At 50.5% G+C, this 18,953-nt stretch overlaps 2 protein-coding genes across 11 annotated transcripts; both read left to right on the top strand.

Moving 5' to 3' along the window:
- The first annotated feature begins 129 nt into the window (after positions 1–129).
- Positions 130–11,228, top strand: SPATA33 (spermatogenesis associated 33). Its single transcript, XM_041771184.1, has 3 exons — positions 130–225; positions 324–488; positions 9,683–11,228. Exons 1-3 carry the CDS (start codon positions 189–191, stop codon positions 9,886–9,888), a joined length of 408 nt encoding a protein of 135 aa, XP_041627118.1. The 5' UTR covers positions 130–188; the 3' UTR covers positions 9,889–11,228.
- A 169-nt stretch (positions 11,229–11,397) lies between these two features.
- Positions 11,398–18,951, top strand: CDK10 (cyclin dependent kinase 10). Of its 10 annotated transcripts, XM_041771182.1 has the most exons (14): positions 11,624–11,832; positions 12,919–12,940; positions 13,780–13,852; positions 14,510–14,581; positions 15,116–15,218; positions 15,348–15,429; positions 15,537–15,604; positions 16,089–16,141; positions 16,301–16,370; positions 16,901–16,960; positions 17,307–17,430; positions 17,508–17,647; positions 17,965–18,017; positions 18,316–18,951. In XM_041771182.1, exons 4-14 carry the CDS (start codon positions 14,563–14,565, stop codon positions 18,411–18,413), a joined length of 870 nt encoding a protein of 289 aa, XP_041627116.1. In that variant the 5' UTR covers positions 11,624–11,832; positions 12,919–12,940; positions 13,780–13,852; positions 14,510–14,562; the 3' UTR covers positions 18,414–18,951. The 10 variants fall into 10 exon arrangements, with proteins under 10 accessions (XP_041627111.1, XP_041627109.1, XP_041627112.1 ...); XM_041771177.1 differs by lacking the exons at positions 11,624–11,832; positions 12,919–12,940 and adding an exon at positions 11,398–11,540; XM_041771175.1 differs by lacking the exons at positions 11,624–11,832; positions 12,919–12,940 and adding an exon at positions 11,414–11,540 and having other exon boundaries at positions 13,741–13,852.
- The last annotated feature ends 2 nt before the right edge of the window (positions 18,952–18,953 follow it).

Raw genomic sequence — 18,953 nt, 5'->3', positions numbered from 1 at the left:
CGTCGCTGGTCCCGCGGGCGGGAGGCGTTGCCGTGACGACCCGCGCCGCCTGGCTGCGGAAGCCTCTGTGAGTCACTCGAGCTGCGCGCCCGCGGAGGGGCGAAGGCGCGGAGGGCCGGAGGGCCGGAGGGCCGGGGGGCCAGGGGGCCAGGGGGCCAGGTTTGCCGGCTGGGGCAGTGGGCTCACTTATGGGACTTTCCAAAAGCAAACACAAATCTAGGAAAGGTAACGGAGCGCCGGCGCCTCCCCGCGTACTCGCCCCTGGAGACGCCCGCGCAGCCTCGGGGAGCCGGCAGGGCTGACTCCTCGTCCGTGTGTTTCAGGGGAGGAGAAGGGGCGCGGGTACTCCGTGGCGAAGGCTAGGGAGAGGTCGATGGACAGGCAATCTCAGGAACCCGAGAAACCTCCGGACAGCAGGCCTGCAGACAGCTTCCCAGGGAAGAGAGGGGCACCCAAGCGGCTGCGACCTTCCTCGTCCGAAGTGGAAGGTAGGCGGTGCGCGGCGGGGATAGGAGTGCCGGGGGTCGGGCTTAGCCCCGTGCACTGCTATGGGCACGGCTGCTCCCTCCACGGCCCTCTCGCCGAAGCAGAAGCTCGGAAGGCCACTCGAGTCTGGAGCAGGCGTGTAAGAAGGGCTAGGAGCACCGTGCTGGGGCGCAGGGACCCTAGGGCTTCCACTCGGCGGACAGCCCCCTGGCCGGACGCTCGCGGATGGGCAGGAGGGTGAGGCCACAGAAGCAGCGGAGTAGGAAGCCTTTCGTCTGTTTGGCACGTGCCTTGTGGAAATGGAACTGTTAAGTAATAGCAACAAGGGAGGTGTGATGGGGTTGGTGCCTTGGAAACGTTCTCCAGTAGAGGGGACCTGTGGTAGGCCCAATGCTGCCACCGAGGAGGAACTAATGAGGCCCTGGCAGCAGGAATCCCAAAAAGATCCAGGAGGTGGAACCAGCAGACCCTGACCGTGACAAGAATGGTCAGGAGGAATGTGGACCTGGCGAGGAGAGAGGCAGGCTCAGAGTGAGGCACCTGTGAGCCCTCAAGGGCAGACACCCTTTCAAACGAGGCTCTTGGGCTTGGGAGCAAGGCCTGGACTTCAGATCCTCATGTGTCAGCCCTTAAGAGTGGAAGGCTGCAGGAAGGGCCAGAGTCCTGGGGAGGAGATGTGGAGAATGCTAATGCTATCAGTCTGTTGGGAGCTTCTGGCTGCAAGCCACAAAACAGCTAACAAGATATGGTTTCCCTGCTGATGGGTTCAAGGTCTCCCAAAAAAAGGATCAGAGAGGGGCACTCAGGGTGACTTGCTCAGCAGCAGGAAGTGATATCAAGGACTGTTTGGGTCTACGCTTTGCCACCCTCAGTATCCACAGTCCCCAGAGAGCTCTAGGTGTCCCATGCAGACATGAGATGCTGCTGTTCTTGCAAGGAAAACCTTCCCCTGCTAGGCCTCACTTGTCCAGCATTGCTAGGATGGACTCAGATGTGAAAATTCTGGTGCTGGACCTCTACCAGTGAGGGCAGGTGTGGGCAGGGAGCGTGCCTGCTGGAGAGGCACAGCATCTGTCACACCCTCATTCCAGAGGGTAGAGACAAGTTGGACTAGAGAAGAAAAGTCAGAGAGCAAGAGAGAGGATGGACTTCCAAGAAAGAAGGTGAACGGTGTGGTTATTTTATAGAAGGGAACATCCCAGCAATAACAAAGAGCAAGCTACTGACATGCTGCATCATGAAGACGCCCCCAAATCAAGATACTCCAGTGAGAGAAGGCAGACATAAAGACCACAGCTATTAGTATTCCATTTATATGAAATGTCCAGAAAAGGCAAATTGATATAAAGGGAAGCCTAGACTAAGGGTGGGAACAGGGATTAGCCACAAATGGGCAGAAGAGATCTGAAGGTGACAGAAATGTTCTTAAAACTGGATCAATGGGTGCCCAACTCTGAAAGTTTACTAAAAATCATTGAATGCTATGCTTTAAACCAATGGTACATAAATTATAATGCAACAAAGCTGTTTAAAAAGGTAATAAACAATCTTTAAAAAAAAAGATAAAATAGTCAACAGTGTTTGTTTGTTTGTTTTTTTTTTTTAGATTTATTTATTTATTCATGAGAAACACACACAGAGAGAGAGATAGGCAGAGACACAGGCAGAGGGAGAAGCAGAAGCAGGCTCCATGCAAGGAGCCCGACCTGGGACTCAATCCCAGGCCTCCAGGATCACACCCTGAGCTGCAGGCGGCGCTAAACCGCTGCGCCACCAGGGCTGCCCCAGTCAACAGTGTTAAATGTTGCAAAGAGATTGAGTAAACCCAATCTCTTTGCAACAATGGAGGTTGAGGACTCCACTGAATAAGGCAAGCCACTGGTCTTGGTGGCCTTGCAGAGAGCACAATCCAGCAATCAGAAGTGAAGACATACACATGGTCTGCCAAGTAGAACATCTAAATTGGGCAAAAGCATCCCCTCTCACATTTGGGTTTTAAAGCTAAAGAATTTCCCTATTAGATTTGGAAGAGATAGGGTTTTTGAAAGTTAAGGTTTCCTTCAATTAACCTAATACCATAAAAGTCTTAGAGAAATGGAGAGTCCTGACGAGTCAAACATTCCGTGCATTACATAATTAATAAAGGTAGGTCTTACCACTGTGGGATAGAAATCAGAAAGTTCTTGCTGAGGCTGGGGAGGGGGAGGCTAGCTGACTGGAGGACTCCGTAAGGTGATAGAAAGTTCTGCTGCTTGTTTGGGTGATTAAAAAGGTTCATACAATTGTGAACTCATCGAGCTGAACATTTTAAGAATTGTGCATTTTATCTTGTGTGAATTGTGCATCAAAAAGCATGGAATAGGGGATCCCTGGGTGGCGCAGCGGTTTAGCGCCTGCCTTTGGCCAAGGGCGCGATCCTGGAGACCCGGGATCGAATCCCACATCGGGCTCCCGGTGCATGGAGCCTGCTTCTCCCTCTGCCTGTGTCTCTGCCTCTCTCTCTCTCTCTGTGACTATCATAAATAAAAAAAAAAAAAAAAAAAAAAGCATGGAATATACACAAGCCCTTGTCTCTTAGAACTGCACCCAAAATATTAAAGTACAAATCAATGGGATTAATGGAGGTGGTATCTGAGATTTGCTGTAAAGTGAACACATATAGTGTGGATGAGGATATTTTCCAAAGACAGCCACAGCTCCTATCCCTCCTGTTCTACCGTGTGGCCTTGATGCTCCTCCCAGCTAGAGTCTCTACCCTCTCTCCTTAAATAGCTGCAAGTTTGACATTTTCTTATAACCAATAGAATGTGGTGAAAGTGGTTTGAGGCAGGGCCATGGAAGGTGATGCCGTCCTGCCTTGCTCACTGGAACACAGGTTGGTGTTTGGAACCCTGAGCGGCATGCCACATCACGTCACGCTGTGAAGAAGCTCAGCCACCTGGGGAGGCCGTGTGGAGGTGCTGCAGTCAGCAGTCCTGGTCTCTAAGCTCTTCCAGCCCGTGTCAGACTTGTGAGTGAACAAACCTTTAGGTGATTCTAGCCCCAGGCCTTTGAGTCTTCCCAGCTGAGCCACAAGACACCATGTAGCAGCAGCATTAGTGACAAGCCCTGAGTGGCCGTCTCGCATGTCCAGCCTGGTGGAGCCTTCAGAGGACTGCAGCTCCAGACAACATCCAACTGTAGCCACCTAGGGACCATAAGTGATAGCTGCCTAGTTAAGCCTATCCTGAATTCCTGACCCTTAAAATTGTGAGAAAATAAAAGCAAGGTTTTAAGCTCCTAGAGTTTGGGGTAAGTTGTTATACAGCAATAGTAACCAGAACAGAGTAAGTGCTAGGGCACAGATAAAATTTGATTATGGGTTTTTAACTGTGGCTGCTGTGTGATGGGGTATATCATCTTGTCTCGATACTTATGTATAACTTAAATTTTTCATTACAAAATCCACATACACATTATAGAGATTAATACACCAGAAATTTGCAATAAGCCAGTTCCAAAATGCTGGAAATCCTATTGAGAAAAATACTCCAACTTTTCTACAAATAAATGACAGGAGGGCACCTGGGTGGCTTAGTTAAGTGTCTGACTCTTGATTTAGGCTCAGGTCATGATCTCAGGGTTGTGAGATCAAGCTCAGCATCAACAACAGACATTTATTTGTCATAATCCTAGAGGCTGAGGAGTCCTACAACCTGGGTGCCATGATTTGGTTCCTGTGAGGACCCATTCTTGGCTTGCAAAAAGCCATCTAATTGCTGTCTTCACATGGCTGAAGAAAGAGGGTTGTGGTCTCCTCTTCCTCCTGTAAGGGCACCGATCCCATCATGGGGGCTCTACTCTGATGACGTCAACCCAACCTGATCTCCTCCCAAAGGCCTCACTTCCAAATACCATTTCATTGGGGATGAGGCCTTCAACACAAGACTTTTGGGTGGATTCAGCCTAGAGCAGAGAGGACTGTACAAAGTTTGAGGGACTAAATACACTGGGAGCCTGGGCTAAGTCATTCTTAGATAACCAAATTGGATATTAGATAAGGAATCAATGGTAGCTTTCTTAGATGTGACAAGGCTATTGTGGTGATGCTAAAACAATCCTTGGTAGAGATTTCTTTGCATTATTTATGGGTAAAATTATATCTGAGATTTGCTTGAAAATACTCAGAAAAAAAACTGAGAAAGAACAAGGTGACAAAATATTGAAATATTGATTGAAGCTCAGTGATGCATATACGGGTACTCATTACACTATTCTATTTTCATGTGTGTCTGAATATTTCCATATTTTTTTGAAGGTAGACTGTGTTTACTTGCAATAAGTTTTTTGGGGAAAAAAAGAAACTTAAGGAACATTTGTTTATCAGCTACTAAAAATATACTGAATGAAAAAAGCCAAGTTCAAAAGGTCACATGCTGCATGATTCCATTTTTATAATGTTCTCCAAGTGACAAAATGATAGAGATGGGAGAACACAGCAGTCATTGCCAGCGGTCAGAGATGGCAGGGGAGTGGGGAGGTTGCAGGGGGAGAAAGGGGTGGCTATTGAGGTCTCTAGTGAGAAGGAGGTCTGTGGGGTGATGGGATAGTTCTGTATCTTAATCTTAGTGGTGTTTACATGGTACAAAATGACATAGAACACACATTGTGCCAAAATCTAGGTCTTGGTGTTGTTATATTGTCCTGTACGTACAGAAAATGTTACCATTGGAACCACTGGGTGAAAATGGGTGGGGGTATATGGGACTTCTCTGTACTTTTGCAACTTTCTGTGAATTTATAACTTTAAAATTAAAAGTTCAAAAATGCATCAAATTGGGGTGCCTGTCTGGCTTAGTTGGTAGAGCATGTGACTCTTGATCTTGGGGTTGTTTGAACCTCACATTGGGTGTAGTGATTATTTAAAAATAGAATCTTTTAAAAAATGTATCAAAATGTATAATAATTAAAATAACATAGTTAACAGTACAATAGTAGATCAATGAGGGGCTTCTGGGTGGCTCAGTCAGTGAAGCATCTCCCTGAAGCATCTCCCTTCGGCTCAGGTCATGATCCCAGGGTCCTTGGATCAAGCCCCGCATCAGGCTCCCTGCTCAGCAGGAAGTCTGCTTCTCCATCTCCCTCTCCTCTTCTTCTACTCCTCACCCCTGCTTGTGCTCACTCTCAAAATAATATCTTAAAGAAAATATGTCAATGAAATAGAAAATATGGACAAAAATAAATGCTTACTATGAGTGTATATGTGCAATTAGTGTGTAAAAAACCCTGCAGCAAATGTTAGTGGCAAAAGGAAGGATTATACAATAAATTATGCTAGGAAAATTGCTTAACATTTTGAGAGAAAGTTCAAGTTGAATTTTAACCTCCTGCCATATGCTCAAATTCCAGATGGGTAAGAATATAAGAAGTGACTACAGGGGCTCCTTGGTGGCTCAGTTGGGTAAGCGTCTGCCTTCACCTCAGGTCATGATCCCAGGGTCCTGGGATTGAGCCCTTTGTCCAGCTCCCTGCTCAGGAGGAGTCTGCTGCTTCTTCTCCCCCTACCCCTCCTGCATCTCATACTCTCTCTAAATAAAATATTTTTAAAAAATGCTGGGGATCCCTGGGTGGCTCAGTGGTTTAGTGCCTGCCTCTGGTCCAAGGCGTGATCCTGGAGTCCCAGGATCGAGTCCCACATCAGGCTCCCTGCATGGAGCCTGCTTCTTCCTCTGCCTGTGTCTCTGCCCCCCCGCCCCCACCTCTCTCTGTGTCTCTCATGAATAAATAAATAAAATCTTAAAAAAATAAAAAATTGTTTAAGAAGTTGTCATGCTGTGAGAAGAGCTGGGAACAACCAACCCCCTGCTAATAGCCAGCAAGAAAATAGGGACTTCAGCCCTTCACCCATAAAGAAATGACTTCAGCCTAGCATCTGGAATGAGTTTGGAAGGCCACGGGTCCAGGTGAGGGTGCAGCCTGGCTGACAGCTGGAACGTTGTCTGGACTCTGGACAGAAACTGAGATGATACATGTATATGCTATTCTAAGCCACTAAATTTGTGGTGGTTTTTTTTTTAAGATTTTATTTATTTATTAATGAGATACAGAAGAGAGAGAGAGATAGAGACAGAGACACAGGCAGAGGGAGAAGCAGGCTCTATGCAGGGAGCCCAATGTGGGACTTGATCCCGGGTCCCCAGGATCACACCCTGGGCTGAAGGCGGCGCTAAACCGCTGGGCCACCTGGGTTGCACTGTGGTGATTTTTAAAGCAGTAACTGAAAAACTAGTACAGGTAGTAGATATCAAGAACCCTAAAAATGAAGTTTTAAAACTAAAGAAGTCTTTTTTTGAACTAGAAAACCTCAAAACTGTAAAGATGCTAATTTTCCCTTAATCTATGAAATCAGTGACCACAATCAAAACACCAGAGGTCTTTTTGGGAACTGAGCAAGTTATTCTAAAGTTCACCTAGGAAAATAAAAATGTAAACACAGTAGGAAACTGGAAAATCGAGGTGCAAGAGGGATTGAGCACTGACGTGAAAACATGCTGCTACGGTGTGAGCTGCGGAGGACACGCAGTGTCACACATTTGTGTGGGAGTTCATGATAAAGGCACCACGTGGAAGATGTGGAGCAACGAAGGGACATTCGTTCACTCAGTGGTGCTGGGACAACTGAATTGACAACTGAGAAAACAGTATTTTTGTCTCAATCCTTACTTGAATTCTTTATGAATCAAAAAATTAAACATAGAAAGTAAAACTCACAGTTTTTATTGGTTTGGTGTGGAGAACACCCTTTTTCACTCTGACAGACTCTAAGAGCCATAAGGTAAAGACTGATGTGCCTATCTGTCCAAAAAGCAACAAAGAGAAACTGAAAAGCAAGGGGAACCATTTGCAATAAGATCACAAAGGTAAAATCTCCTAACTATACAAAAAGCTCTCACATACAAAAAAGGTCAAAGTACAAAATGAGGAAACAATATGACATGCATTCAAGGAAAATAAATACCACTGGATCATGAACAAGCAAAAGGAGGCTCAACCTCCCCAGGGAAGCTGATGTGACCAGTGGAGACAGGAGCCAATAGTTCCATTTTCATATAATATAGGACAAGATTTAGCAAATTGACAAGAATTAGGGGAAGGTACAGAGAAGTGTCCTATTTACAGATTCTTAGTGGACATATATGTTGATATAATCTTTATGAAAAAGTTTGGCCACGTTTACCAAAAACCCTTCTAGTAACTTACCCAATAGATAAACCCTCATAAATGTGTAAATGTTAATTATGGCACCACTCGAAAAAGATTAAAATTGGAAGTAACCTACATTTATATTCATTAAAGGGAGCTGGTTATGTACTGGATGGGACCCCAGATAATGGACTACAGGCTGCCACCCCTGTATGTGCAGATATGGATCTCAGCCATGACATAGTGTGATCCTAAATGCATCAAACTCCACATGCACATATGAAATGTCTGAAAGGAAAAGAATCCTTCCATAGGTAATTTTTAATTATGTATTATTTTTTAAATCAAATATTCATAGATTTTTAGTCAATATATAAAAAGTGTATTAATACCAAAAATGAACCCTCCAGGGGCACCTGGGTGGCTCAGTCAGTGAAGCATCTGCCTCTGACTCAGGCCATGATCTTGGGGTCCTGGGATCAAGCCCTACGTCAGGCTCCCTGCTCAGCAGGAAGTCTGCCTCTCCTTTTCCCTCTGCCTCCTCCCCTCCCTGCTCTTTCTCTTTCTAATAAATAAATAAATTAATTAATTAAATAAAAAAAATAAAAGTAAATTTAAAAAATCTCTTTTAAAAAGAACCCCCAATTTAAATTAAATGCAAAATATGAAATGCAGTTTTTTACTTCATGACAAAAATACAAAGGACGCTTCCAGTCCTAGTGCAGGCCATGGGTCATTCATTGGTAGTTCAAACAATCAAAGCTGCAGATGTAGCAATGAAGATGGACAGAGCTCTGGGCCCCAGCATCTCCCTCTACTACTCGCCTTGAGCAAATGACCACTCTGCCTCAGTTCCTTCATCTGTAAACAGAGGTGATAAGAGGACCTACTTCAGAAAGTGCTGTGGCTTGGTATTCACCATCATTATTATTCTAGGCTCAGAATGATGTCTGACATAGAAAGAGCAACTATTCACATGTCGCCAGGTAGCTGGGTTCATGAGGTATTTAAAGTAGGGAACAAAGAACACTGCAAAGCAATAGGACCACCTGCTAGCATTTTGTAACCAACATGTGACACTGATTATTCTAACTCTACCTGCATGCAAATGTGCACAGAGAGAGAAAGACCTCTCTCTGTAGTGCTTGAACAGAAGCCTGAAAGGATGTGCCTCCAACCTGGAACTCTGGGGAGCAGACTGGGAGAGGCAGCAGTGAAAGCCATAAAGGCACTTCTGCTTATGTATTTTGTAACATTTGACAAACTTGGCATTTCACAAGACCTATGCAGTCCTTGCAACCTTAACAAGTTTAAGAAAATGCTGTGGCCAACATCAGAAATGTTCATTCTTGGGTGCCTGGCTGATTCAGTCTGTTGAGTGTCTGACTCTTGGTTTCACCTCAGGTCATGATCTCAGGGTCCTGGGATCCAGCCCCATGTTGAGCTCCGTGCTCAGCGGGGAGTGTGCTTGAGGATTCTCTTTCCCTTGCCCTCTGCCCATCCCCCAGTTCGTATTCACTCTCTACAATAAATAAATCTTTTTTTAAAAAAAGAAGAAATGTTAATTCTTCAGCATTCTGATTGATAAAATTCTGTACAGAGAGGTTGTCTTTGTTTTGTTTTAGTAGATTTAGAATCCTTTGGAAATTGTGTATCTGAACCTTCAACCCTGAGGCAGACCATGTCTCCTCTTTTCTCTCTGTTCCCTTTTCTTCTATGTCTGTCATACAAGCTGGCTGGCAGCTCAGTCTCTCCATAGTGGATGGTGGAAGTGTGTCTCCCTTTTTCTTCCCTGAAAGAGGGTGTCGAGGATTCACCACCCTCGTGGCTGAGCTGTCAATCAGTTAAAGCTCTAGAACATTCACAGACTGTTCTGACTGCTTTCAACCTTGCCCGCTTCTGTTCCTGAACCACATCTAATTCTTTTGCTCTGGCCCTAACACAGGCATCGTCTGCCTTATAGAAGAGCTTTTCCACAGACATGTTAAATACCTGGATGTTTTCTTCCTTCTAGAGAAACCTGATGTAAAGGTAACGTCGAGCAAGAAGAAATTTGCCATTCCACAGATCATCATCACTAGAGCCTCTAAAGAGACTCTAGCCAGCTACAGTTCCATCGGAAGCGAAGAGCAGAGAACCATTCAGGAGCAGGTTGAATGGGGCCCCTACTACCGACATAGAAACCCCAGTACAGTAGATGCCTATGATTTACAAGAATAAACAAGCACCCCAAATAGTTGGTAATAGTTATTCACTGTGCTCTGAGTCTCAGCAATGATGGTGGAAGGGCCACCCTGCCCTGTGGGAAGCTGCATTTGCCCCTTTGGTAAATGAGGTCCCCCCAGTGGCCACCTTGGTCTTACCTTCCCCAGACCTGCTGGCAGCTTGCAGAGGGCAAGAGTGACCCTGGCTCAGAGGGTGAACTTGGTGCATCTACCTCTGTTGTAACTGGCCATGCAAGTTGATGAGCCAGAGGCAGGCAGCATCTCTCTCTTGGTGGGCGCTTCTGAAGGATTGTGGTGTCAGGACTTGGCAATTATACCGAATGAGATAGATGTCACCCACACTTGGGAAAAAGCCTGGACTCAGGACTTACCTTGAAGGTGTCATGCCCCAGAACAGGAAAGTGCACAAGTCACCCTGTGGGGATCACAGGCTCCTACCTTGATGTTACCTGACACAGAGTCTTAGAGGATCCAGAAGAATGTAGAATTGGGGTAGGGGCCAGACATGGCACTTAGCACTGTGTCAGTGGCCATATCAGAGCTGCCATGGGAGGATGCCTTTCTGGCTATGGACGGCTCTTCCCTGCTGGCATCCAGCCTCACCGGCAGGCCCAGATCTGATTCTACTCGCTTCCAGAATCACTGCAGGAAGGCTCTGTCCTGTCTGCTCTGAGGCCTTCAGTCTGGTAACAGTAAGTTGGTTTCTTTAGTTCCCAGAATGGTCGGCAGGCTTTACCTCTCTATTGATGAGAATCGTATTCTTTTAGTATTAAACAGTAAAATTGACTTCCAGTTGCGGTATAACCCCAAAAGAATAATGGGTGTTTAATAACACACTATTAACATCATTACTTATATTTCTTTGTACTTATTCCATACATTTACACATCCTGACTCACAACTAAGTATTTACAAAGAAGTCAAGCCCCTACAAATGTGGATCTGAGCCCACTGGTTGAGCGCTACTACCGCCCCGAAAAATTTCCAGGAGCCATTCCATTTCTCTTATTGGACCTAGAGATGATGGCCCTCCTAGCCTTGCCCTGAGTCTCTCCAACGAATAACGTCAACAGTACACGAACTCTCATTTCACTATTAGCTAGAAGCTTAGCTCATGAACGAACTGAAAAAGGGCTGGGATGAAGTGACGAGGAGCCTATGAATTCCACGTGGTTCATAAGGTGGGACTGACTTGACTTCACATCTCCAGCTGCCCCGGGCCTCCCGGCCTCCTGAGCGCGGCATCACTCACCTGGTCCGCCAGCCCGGGGCCCCCAGCACCTTGGGCTTGGGTCTCCTCCTGGTCCTCATCCGACCCCCAGCACCCTAACCAGCTCAGGTGCCGGCGCTTAAAACGAAAACGAGGCCCGAAGCGCTGGAGTGCGGGGGGGGGGGGGGGGCGCAGGAACGCAGGTCCCCCGGCGTCTTTGGACGGTTGCCCGGGGAACCGTTGCTAAGGTGGAGATGCCCAGGAAGTGAGCGACGCGTCTGCGCGGAAGAACGTCGTCTGCGCCTGCGCACACCGGAAGCGAGGGGGTGGGGGGGTGGTCTGCGCTCGGCATGGGAGACACGGAGTCAGAGTCGGAGCAGATCCGTCTGAAATGTATCCGTAAGGACGGCTTCTTCACGGTGCCTCCGGAACACAGGGTGCGACGGGAGACCGCTCGGGGTAGTTCTGCCGTTGGCAGGGCGGAGCCGGAACGCCCGGGAGTCGCTTAGTGTCGCGCTAAATCGTTGAGGTTTCCGACGCGGGTGGGAACGACAGTCCCAGAGTTCCTCACGGCCGGCGCGGAATCCGGCGGCGGGCGTCCCAGGGGAAGACTGCCCTGCGGGGCCGGCTGTCCTCCGAGGGGCTGCAGTTCGCCGCCGCTGTCCCGCAGCGCCCTCCGGAGGAGCAGGCTCGGGGGCGGGTGACCCGGGGGCCCCGCCTGTCGGGAGGGTATTTCCCTGGGGGAAGACTGGCCGGCGTGGTGCCCCCGGGTTTGGGTGGGTCGGGCGGCGCCCCACCCGACAGCTTCCGTTGGCGTTGCTGGCGCGAGACCTTGCTTGTGTTACTGTCGTGGAGTCCTTCAGGGGCCCGTCAGAAAGATGGGGAAAGTGCAGCGGAGAGTGTGGAGACGGCAGCAAGGCATACGGTCTGGGCGCCCTGGGAGATCAGGAGGGATCAGGAAGGGACGGCGGCGGAGGGGGTGCCAAGGGCCCCCAAGCAGTCCCCTGGCCACGCTGATACCCAGCCGGTGCTCAGCGTGCTCCCGGTGCGCTGCAGCCCCGGAGCCCAGGGCCCAGATGAGCGCAACCCAGGGGCATCTTCAGGCCAGCAACCTATCAGGATTTCAGAGGAAGAATTGTGTTCAGCTGAGGGAAATGTTTGTAAAGGATATTTGTAGAAAGGGTGGCATTTTTGCTGGGCTAGTAAGTGGGACTGGGATTTTGACACGCAGAGACAAGGAGGGGTGGCATGCCATACATATGCAATGGCAGGAGTGTGAATAGGAAGCACCCAGAGGTTCCCCTGGAGAGAGAATGTGAGGAAGAACCGGTGGGAAGAGAAAGCTGAGGCCAGATGGTGGAAAGGCTCAGTGCAGAGGATTCTGACCTGCTTCTGTGGGTGGTAGGAAGAGACCAGAGGCAGCAGGGCCGGAGAGCAGCTGTTAGACTTTGAACCAAGGAGACATGCTCATTCAGTGTACCCACAAATGTATTGCATTATTAAGACTTATTAGGGCATAGGCCTTCAGCTAGAACTGAACCCCAAAATACAGTGGCTCAAGTACAGGACTTTAGGGGCTCCTGGGTGGCTCAGTCAGTTAAGTGTCCAGCTCTTGATTGCAGCTCAGGTCATGACCTCAGGGTCCTGGGATGGAGCTCAGCACTGGGCTGTGGGCTGGACACGGAGCTTGCTCAAAATTCTCTATCCCTCTCCCGCTGCCTCTCCCTCTGGCCCTGTGTGTGCACATTTTCTCTCTCTCCAAAAAAAAAAAAAAAAAAAAAGGACTTTATTTCTCTCTTCCCTGACATTTCCAAGAGAGGCTGGGAATTTCCACAAGGTGAGGCCAGGCACTCAAGTTATCTGTCTTGTAGATCCACTTGTAGCTCATTCAAATCCCACCCCGCTTCAGGAGCAAAAAGGAGCGGGCAGCAACATCTTCATTTGATCAGGAAGTCCTCTTTCTTGAAGCCCTTGTCCTTTCTGCTCACATCCTATTGGCCAAAATTTATTCAAATGGACATACCTAGCTGCAGGGAGTCTGGGAAATGCGGCCACCAGCTGAGTGGCCATGTGCCATTGGGCAGTGTTGTCTAATTCTAAGAAATACCATGTAGATGTTGGGACAGTCTCTGCCACAGAAGCGTTTCCACTGTGTTCCATGGAAGTTTTGTCTATATTCAGGGCATAGTTTAGACTGGTTCTCCTCAGTAGTTTTCCTGTGATGGTGAAAATGTTTTCTTTCTCTGGACTCTTGATCTTGGAATTAGGAGTTAAAGCTCTACGTTGGGTGTGGAATTTACTTAGAAGAAACAAAAAAGAAATGTTGCTTTTTGAGTCATCCAGTGTGGTTACCATGAGCCCTGTGGACCTGTGGAGCGCTACACACATGGGAGTTGAGGAAATGAAATTTTAATTTAATTAATTTAACCATATGTGGCCTGTGGTTATGGACCATGGGTTTGGAAGGGAAAAGGGTGTCTGTGAAATAGCATTGAGAGGGTCTGATGGCCCAGTAACATCGTCTCTCTTTTCTCCTCTGAAAAGCCCAAGTGTGTGGTTATCTTTGGTGAGCAAAACATGAGTGAGCAGCTTGGTACAAATTAAGTTTGAAATACTTATCTTTAGTTGTCCCTTTAGCTGCCCAATCCTTGCACTGCCAGCACTTCTGTCTTTCAGCTGGGACGGTGCCGGAGTGTGAAGGAGTTCGAGAAGCTGAACCGCATCGGGGAAGGCACCTATGGCATCGTGTGTGAGTGACTGAGATGGGAGCCCTGGGGCTCAGGGGACTGTCCCAGCAGTGGCTATGTCAGGACTGGAAGGTAGTTAACAGCTATTGTTTAGGGCCAGGGCAAATGTTGTACAAGTGAACTCTCATCCATGGTGTACTTACAAAATTTCACGCTGTGTTATAAGTGTCAGATTGCCAGAGTGGTTGCAAATGGAGATAATTGTTATAGCAAAACCTAGGACTTCCAAAAGCAGTCAGGGCTGCGGCTTGTAGTGGCTGTGACCTTGGTGTGCACTCATACCCATGAAGATTTGGAAGCTCTGTGCATTAGCACAGTGCTTCGAGGAGCCTCGTTTGCACAAAACAGGGTTTTTTCCTAACTAACGTATCTTACTTGGTATTAGAACATGGTAAACAGAGGGCAAAGCAGTGGCCTGTGTACTGACTCTAAGGAGGAGAACTTAGGGGGAGCTTGTTCTAACCAGCATCCTGTGCTCCCCAGAGAGCATGTGTCTGGTAGGGCTGGGAGTGCTGCTTGCCCTTATGTCCCTGTGCATCCAGTTATCAAAGAAGAAGAGAAAGGGGCTCCACAGAGTTCAGAATGAGGCCCCTACAAGGCACAGGGGTGTGTGATGCGGGCTTAAGTAAGATTCCATCATGGATGAGTTTTTCTTTCAGATCGGGCCCGGGACACCCTGACAGATGAGATTGTTGCCCTGAAGAAGGTACGGATGGACAAGGAGAAGGATGGTGAGCCCACAGTGGGAGGGGTGGAGAGGTGCCGGTTTTCTAAGGCTTCCTCTAGCCTGAACCCCCAGTGCTGAGAGCATCTGTGTGAGGGTTAAGGGGGACCTGTTTCTGGGAGGCTCTAGCCTGGCCCTGCCTGTCCTGTCCTCCTGTCCCACACTCTGGGTCTTAGCTCCTTTGTACCTTGTGCACTTGATCTTCTTTCTCTGGTGAGTGACCTGTCTTCTGTCTCAGCCCAGCCGTCACCCCTCCACCCAGCCCTCCTTGCCTAATTGCACAGGGTGTGCCTCCACACACCCCTGATTTCTAGCCCTAGCACCTCCCTGGCTGTCCATGCAGGCAGGGCCTCACAGTGGACCCCCCTGTCATACACAGTAGTCAGTACAGGGAGTCACTGCTTTGTATCACTGAACAAAGGAAGGGTTCAGATGGGCAGAGCCCTGACAGTAGTAGGGGTCGGGCTCACTGAGCAGGCCAGCTGGCTGCAGGGTCCCTGTGTGCAGGGATGGAGGTTGCTGAGGCCATGTCTGCTTGCAGGGGTCCCCATCAGCAGCCTTCGAGAGATCACACTGCTCCTTCGCCTTCGCCATCCCAATATCGTGGAGCTGAAGGAAGTGGTTGTGGGAACCCACCTGGAGAGGTAGGCTGTCTGCTGGTCTTCTGCACAGGGCCCTACTGAGCCTGCCTTGCACTATCCAGCAAAGGAGGTGCCTTTGGCCTACCTGGGGTGATGTGGAAGGTAGCATGTGTCTTCCCCTTCTCCTTCTAGCATCTTTCTGGTGATGGGTTACTGTGAGCAAGATCTGGCCAGCCTTCTGGAGAATATGCCAACACCTTTCTCTGAGGCCCAGGTACAAGGCTGGGGGCCCTGCAGCAAAGGCACCATCCTAGGTTCTTGTGTAGCTTGTTTGTGCTGTGCACATCTCACCCTAACTGACACTTCCTGCCCTTGGCATAGGTCAAATGCATTGTGCTACAAGTGCTCCGAGGCCTTCAGTACCTGCACCAGAACTTCATTATCCACAGGTAGGAGGCACCTTGAGACGCATGGGAAGAGTGACTGCCAGTACTGACTGCTGGAGAGGACCAGGCGTCAGTGCAAAACTGTCCCTTGGGGCAGGATCCAGGCCCACACAGCACCCACGTCCCCCCACCTTGCTGTTGAGGGGCTGGCAATGTGTGTGTAGTCAAGGCTATGAGAAGTCCTACAGTGGACAGGTCCCTCCCGGAGGCAGACAAAGTGGGGGACCTTCCTGGCTCAGGGCAGGAGTGTGCAAGCCACGGCTTCTTGTGTCGCGGGGCAGCTGATGCAGCCCTGGGTGGCGAACAGGCATGGGACTGGAAGTTAGGCCTGGGCTTGAGGCCAGGCTCTGCCACTTCCTGAGAAAGGTACTGAGAGCTCTGGCACTGCCAACTGCGGCTTGGCCTTCTGATGCCTGTGATGGAGACAGCCTGGCTGCCCCATAGGGCTCACGTCTTGGGAACCACTGATGTTCCCTTCCTGTCACAGGGACCTGAAGGTGTCCAACCTGCTCATGACTGATAAGGGCTGTGTGAAGACAGGTGGGTGTGGGGTGCCGCTCTGTGGGACGTGTCTCTGGGAGTGCCCCCTTGGGTGGGGGGTGGCTCAGGCCTTACCAGCACCCTGGTGCCCACACAGCAGGCAAGGTGGCTGCCATTTGGTGACAGGCTGCCTCTCCTGCCCCTCTGCCTTTGTCACAGCGGATTTCGGCCTGGCCCGGGCCTACAGCATCCCCATGAAGCCAATGACCCCCAAGGTGGTCACACTCTGGTGAGTCCCTCAGGGGGGAGGAAGTTTGGGGGGTCGATTTGTGTGGAAGCAGTGGAAGGACCCTGAGGCTCCTCATAGAGCCTGGATCTGAGACAGCTGCCTGAAACTTCAGGGCGCAAGAATGACAGCACGCATGGCCTGGGGGACCACCCTGCCTAAAGCAGCCAGATGCCCAGCCTACTTCCAAGCCCATCCCAGGAAGGGGAGGTCGTGCCTCAGACTTTGGCAGGAGTGGGGTGGGGTATGCAGCTTTATGTAATTATTTCTCACTTAGTTTTTTAAGGAGCAGAACAGGATTGTGGTTAAGAATAGGATATCGAGATCATTCATCTTCTGTTGTCCATCTACCAACCCCATCTGTAGGATGGGCTGACAGGAGACCCCCAGGAGCCACTCAGCAATGCTGAGAGGAAGAGGCGATCTGAGCTGAGCTTGGTGGTCCTGGAGCCCGGGCTATCTCGGGTGCTCAGGAAGGCTGGTGGAGGCTCAGCTTACCTGCAGGGTGCAAGAGGAAGTACTTCTCCTTGCAGGTACCGAGCCCCTGAACTGCTTTTGGGAACCAGCACGCAGACCACCAGCATTGACATGTGGTAAGAAGCGAACACAGCTCCCAGGGCCCAGGGGAAGGGCTGGGGTAGGTCCCATGGGGGCTGGCTGGAGCAGCAGCAGGGCTGGAGTCTTTGCCAGCCTCCCAGCCCCTGGGGGATGGGGAGTGGATAGGGGTTGGGCTGAAGCCTGGAATCCCAAGAGGAAGCATGAGAACATGGCTTCCACAGAAGAAAGGTCCTCTGGGACCGGGTCATGTCCCATCATGAGCTCCCAAGCTCCACCTTATCCTGACCCCAGCTCACGAGATGTGTGTTGGGCAGCACTTGCCCTCAGCTGAGGTGGCCACGGCGAGCAGGTGTGTGAGGTAAGGCCCGCTCTCCTCTGCAGGGCCATGGGCTGCATCCTGGCAGAGCTGCTGGCCCACAAGCCCCTTCTCCCCGGCACTTCTGAGATCCACCAGGTGGACCTGATCGTACAGCTGCTGGGGACGCCCAGTGAGAACATCTGGCCAGTGAGTGCTTGGTCTCTGCCCTCGTCCTGCCCCCTGCCTGGGCCAGCCCCTGCAGCTTCAAGTCTTGCTTCCTGCAGGGTTTCTCCAGGCTGCCGCTGGTGGGCCAGTATAGCCTGAGGAAGCAGCCCTACAACAACCTCAAACACAAATTCCCGTGGCTCTCAGAGGCCGGCCTGCGCCTGCTCAACTTCCTCTTCATGTATGACCCTAAGAAAAGGTGCCGTGACCTGGCCTGCAAGCAGGAGTGGGGACCCCTCTGACCTGAGCCCTTGAAAGAGAGATTTTCAGAACCCTGGCCACGCTGCTACAGACATGGGCACAGAGGACCAGGCACCCAGTTTGGGCGGTTCCTGCCTACCTAGCTCATGGAGCCCATTCTGAGTTTCCTGTCTGTTTCGGGCCCCAGCCCCCTTCTTGCCACTCAGCATTTTTTGTCTGGAACCTTGAATCAGAGGCCACAGAGCTGGGTGGGTGTGAGGGTGACCAGCCTGGGTGGCACCTGCTGTCCTGCTCACGCTGAGGCCTCCTCTTCAGGGCCACAGCCAGAGATGGCTTGGACAGCTCATACTTCAAGGAGAAGCCACTGCGTGAGTCTCCCAGACAGCCCCCAACCCCTCAGCTCTGCAGGGTGCTTGTCATGTGGCCGTCTCGCCTAGGGTGGGGGCTGGGGGCACAGTCTCACAGGACACCTCCAGCCCCTGTGGGGTGGTGTGGGGGGGCCCTAGGGAGGCAGGTGCTCATGGGCCACACACTGTTCTCTGAGGGGAGCGGAGGGAGATGCAACCTAAGGGCCCCTCATGCATGCAGAGTGGGGTTCTCAGACCCAAAACACACTCCTCCCCCATCCCCCTGCCTGCCTAGTGCTGAATAGCTCCCTCCCTGCAGCTTGTGAGCCAGAGCTCATGCCCACCTTCCCCCACCACCGCAACAAGCGGGCCATCCTGGCCACATCTGAGGGCCAGAGCAAGCGCTGTAAGCCATGACAAGTTGGCAGGAGGTCTGCGATGGACAGCCATGGACTGGGGACGCCTTTGCAGTCCAGGCTTGCAGGGCTGCTGACATCTGCTCCTCCCTTGGTTGAGAACCACCTGCTGCTCCTGCTGATTATACCCCTTCCCCAGAAGAGTGGGGAGGGGGACACCCTGAAGGGCTGGCACTCATACTGGGCACCTGCTGTCATGTCCTCAGCCGGTAACTAACCCTCACTTCCCAGGGGGAAATGCCCACTGGGCCCAGTTCAGTGAGCATTGCTAGCTTGGGATGGGCAGACCCCCATGATCGCCTGTGCCCCTCCCACCCCCACCTCTTGAGGACCAGGGTCTGTCCGGGTCAGCAAGAGGTTGTGGTGAACAGCTCCCTCAGACCCCAGTTAGGGCTGGCAGCACTCAGGATGGGAAGGAGAGATCGAGTGTGGGTCACATCCCACCTGATGGACTGGGGTCCAAGCCCTGCCCCTGCACTCACACTGAGGCCCAGAGGGGAGAAGTTGGGAGTCAGATAAAAAAGATTTTCTAACAGGCATA

Source organism: Vulpes lagopus, chromosome 10, assembly GCF_018345385.1.
Source record: "Vulpes lagopus strain Blue_001 chromosome 10, ASM1834538v1, whole genome shotgun sequence".
In the NCBI taxonomy this organism is placed as follows: Eukaryota; Metazoa; Chordata; class Mammalia; order Carnivora; family Canidae; genus Vulpes; species Vulpes lagopus.
The sequence above is the reverse complement of the archived record's forward strand: the minus strand, read 5'-3'. Positions and strand labels throughout refer to the sequence as shown.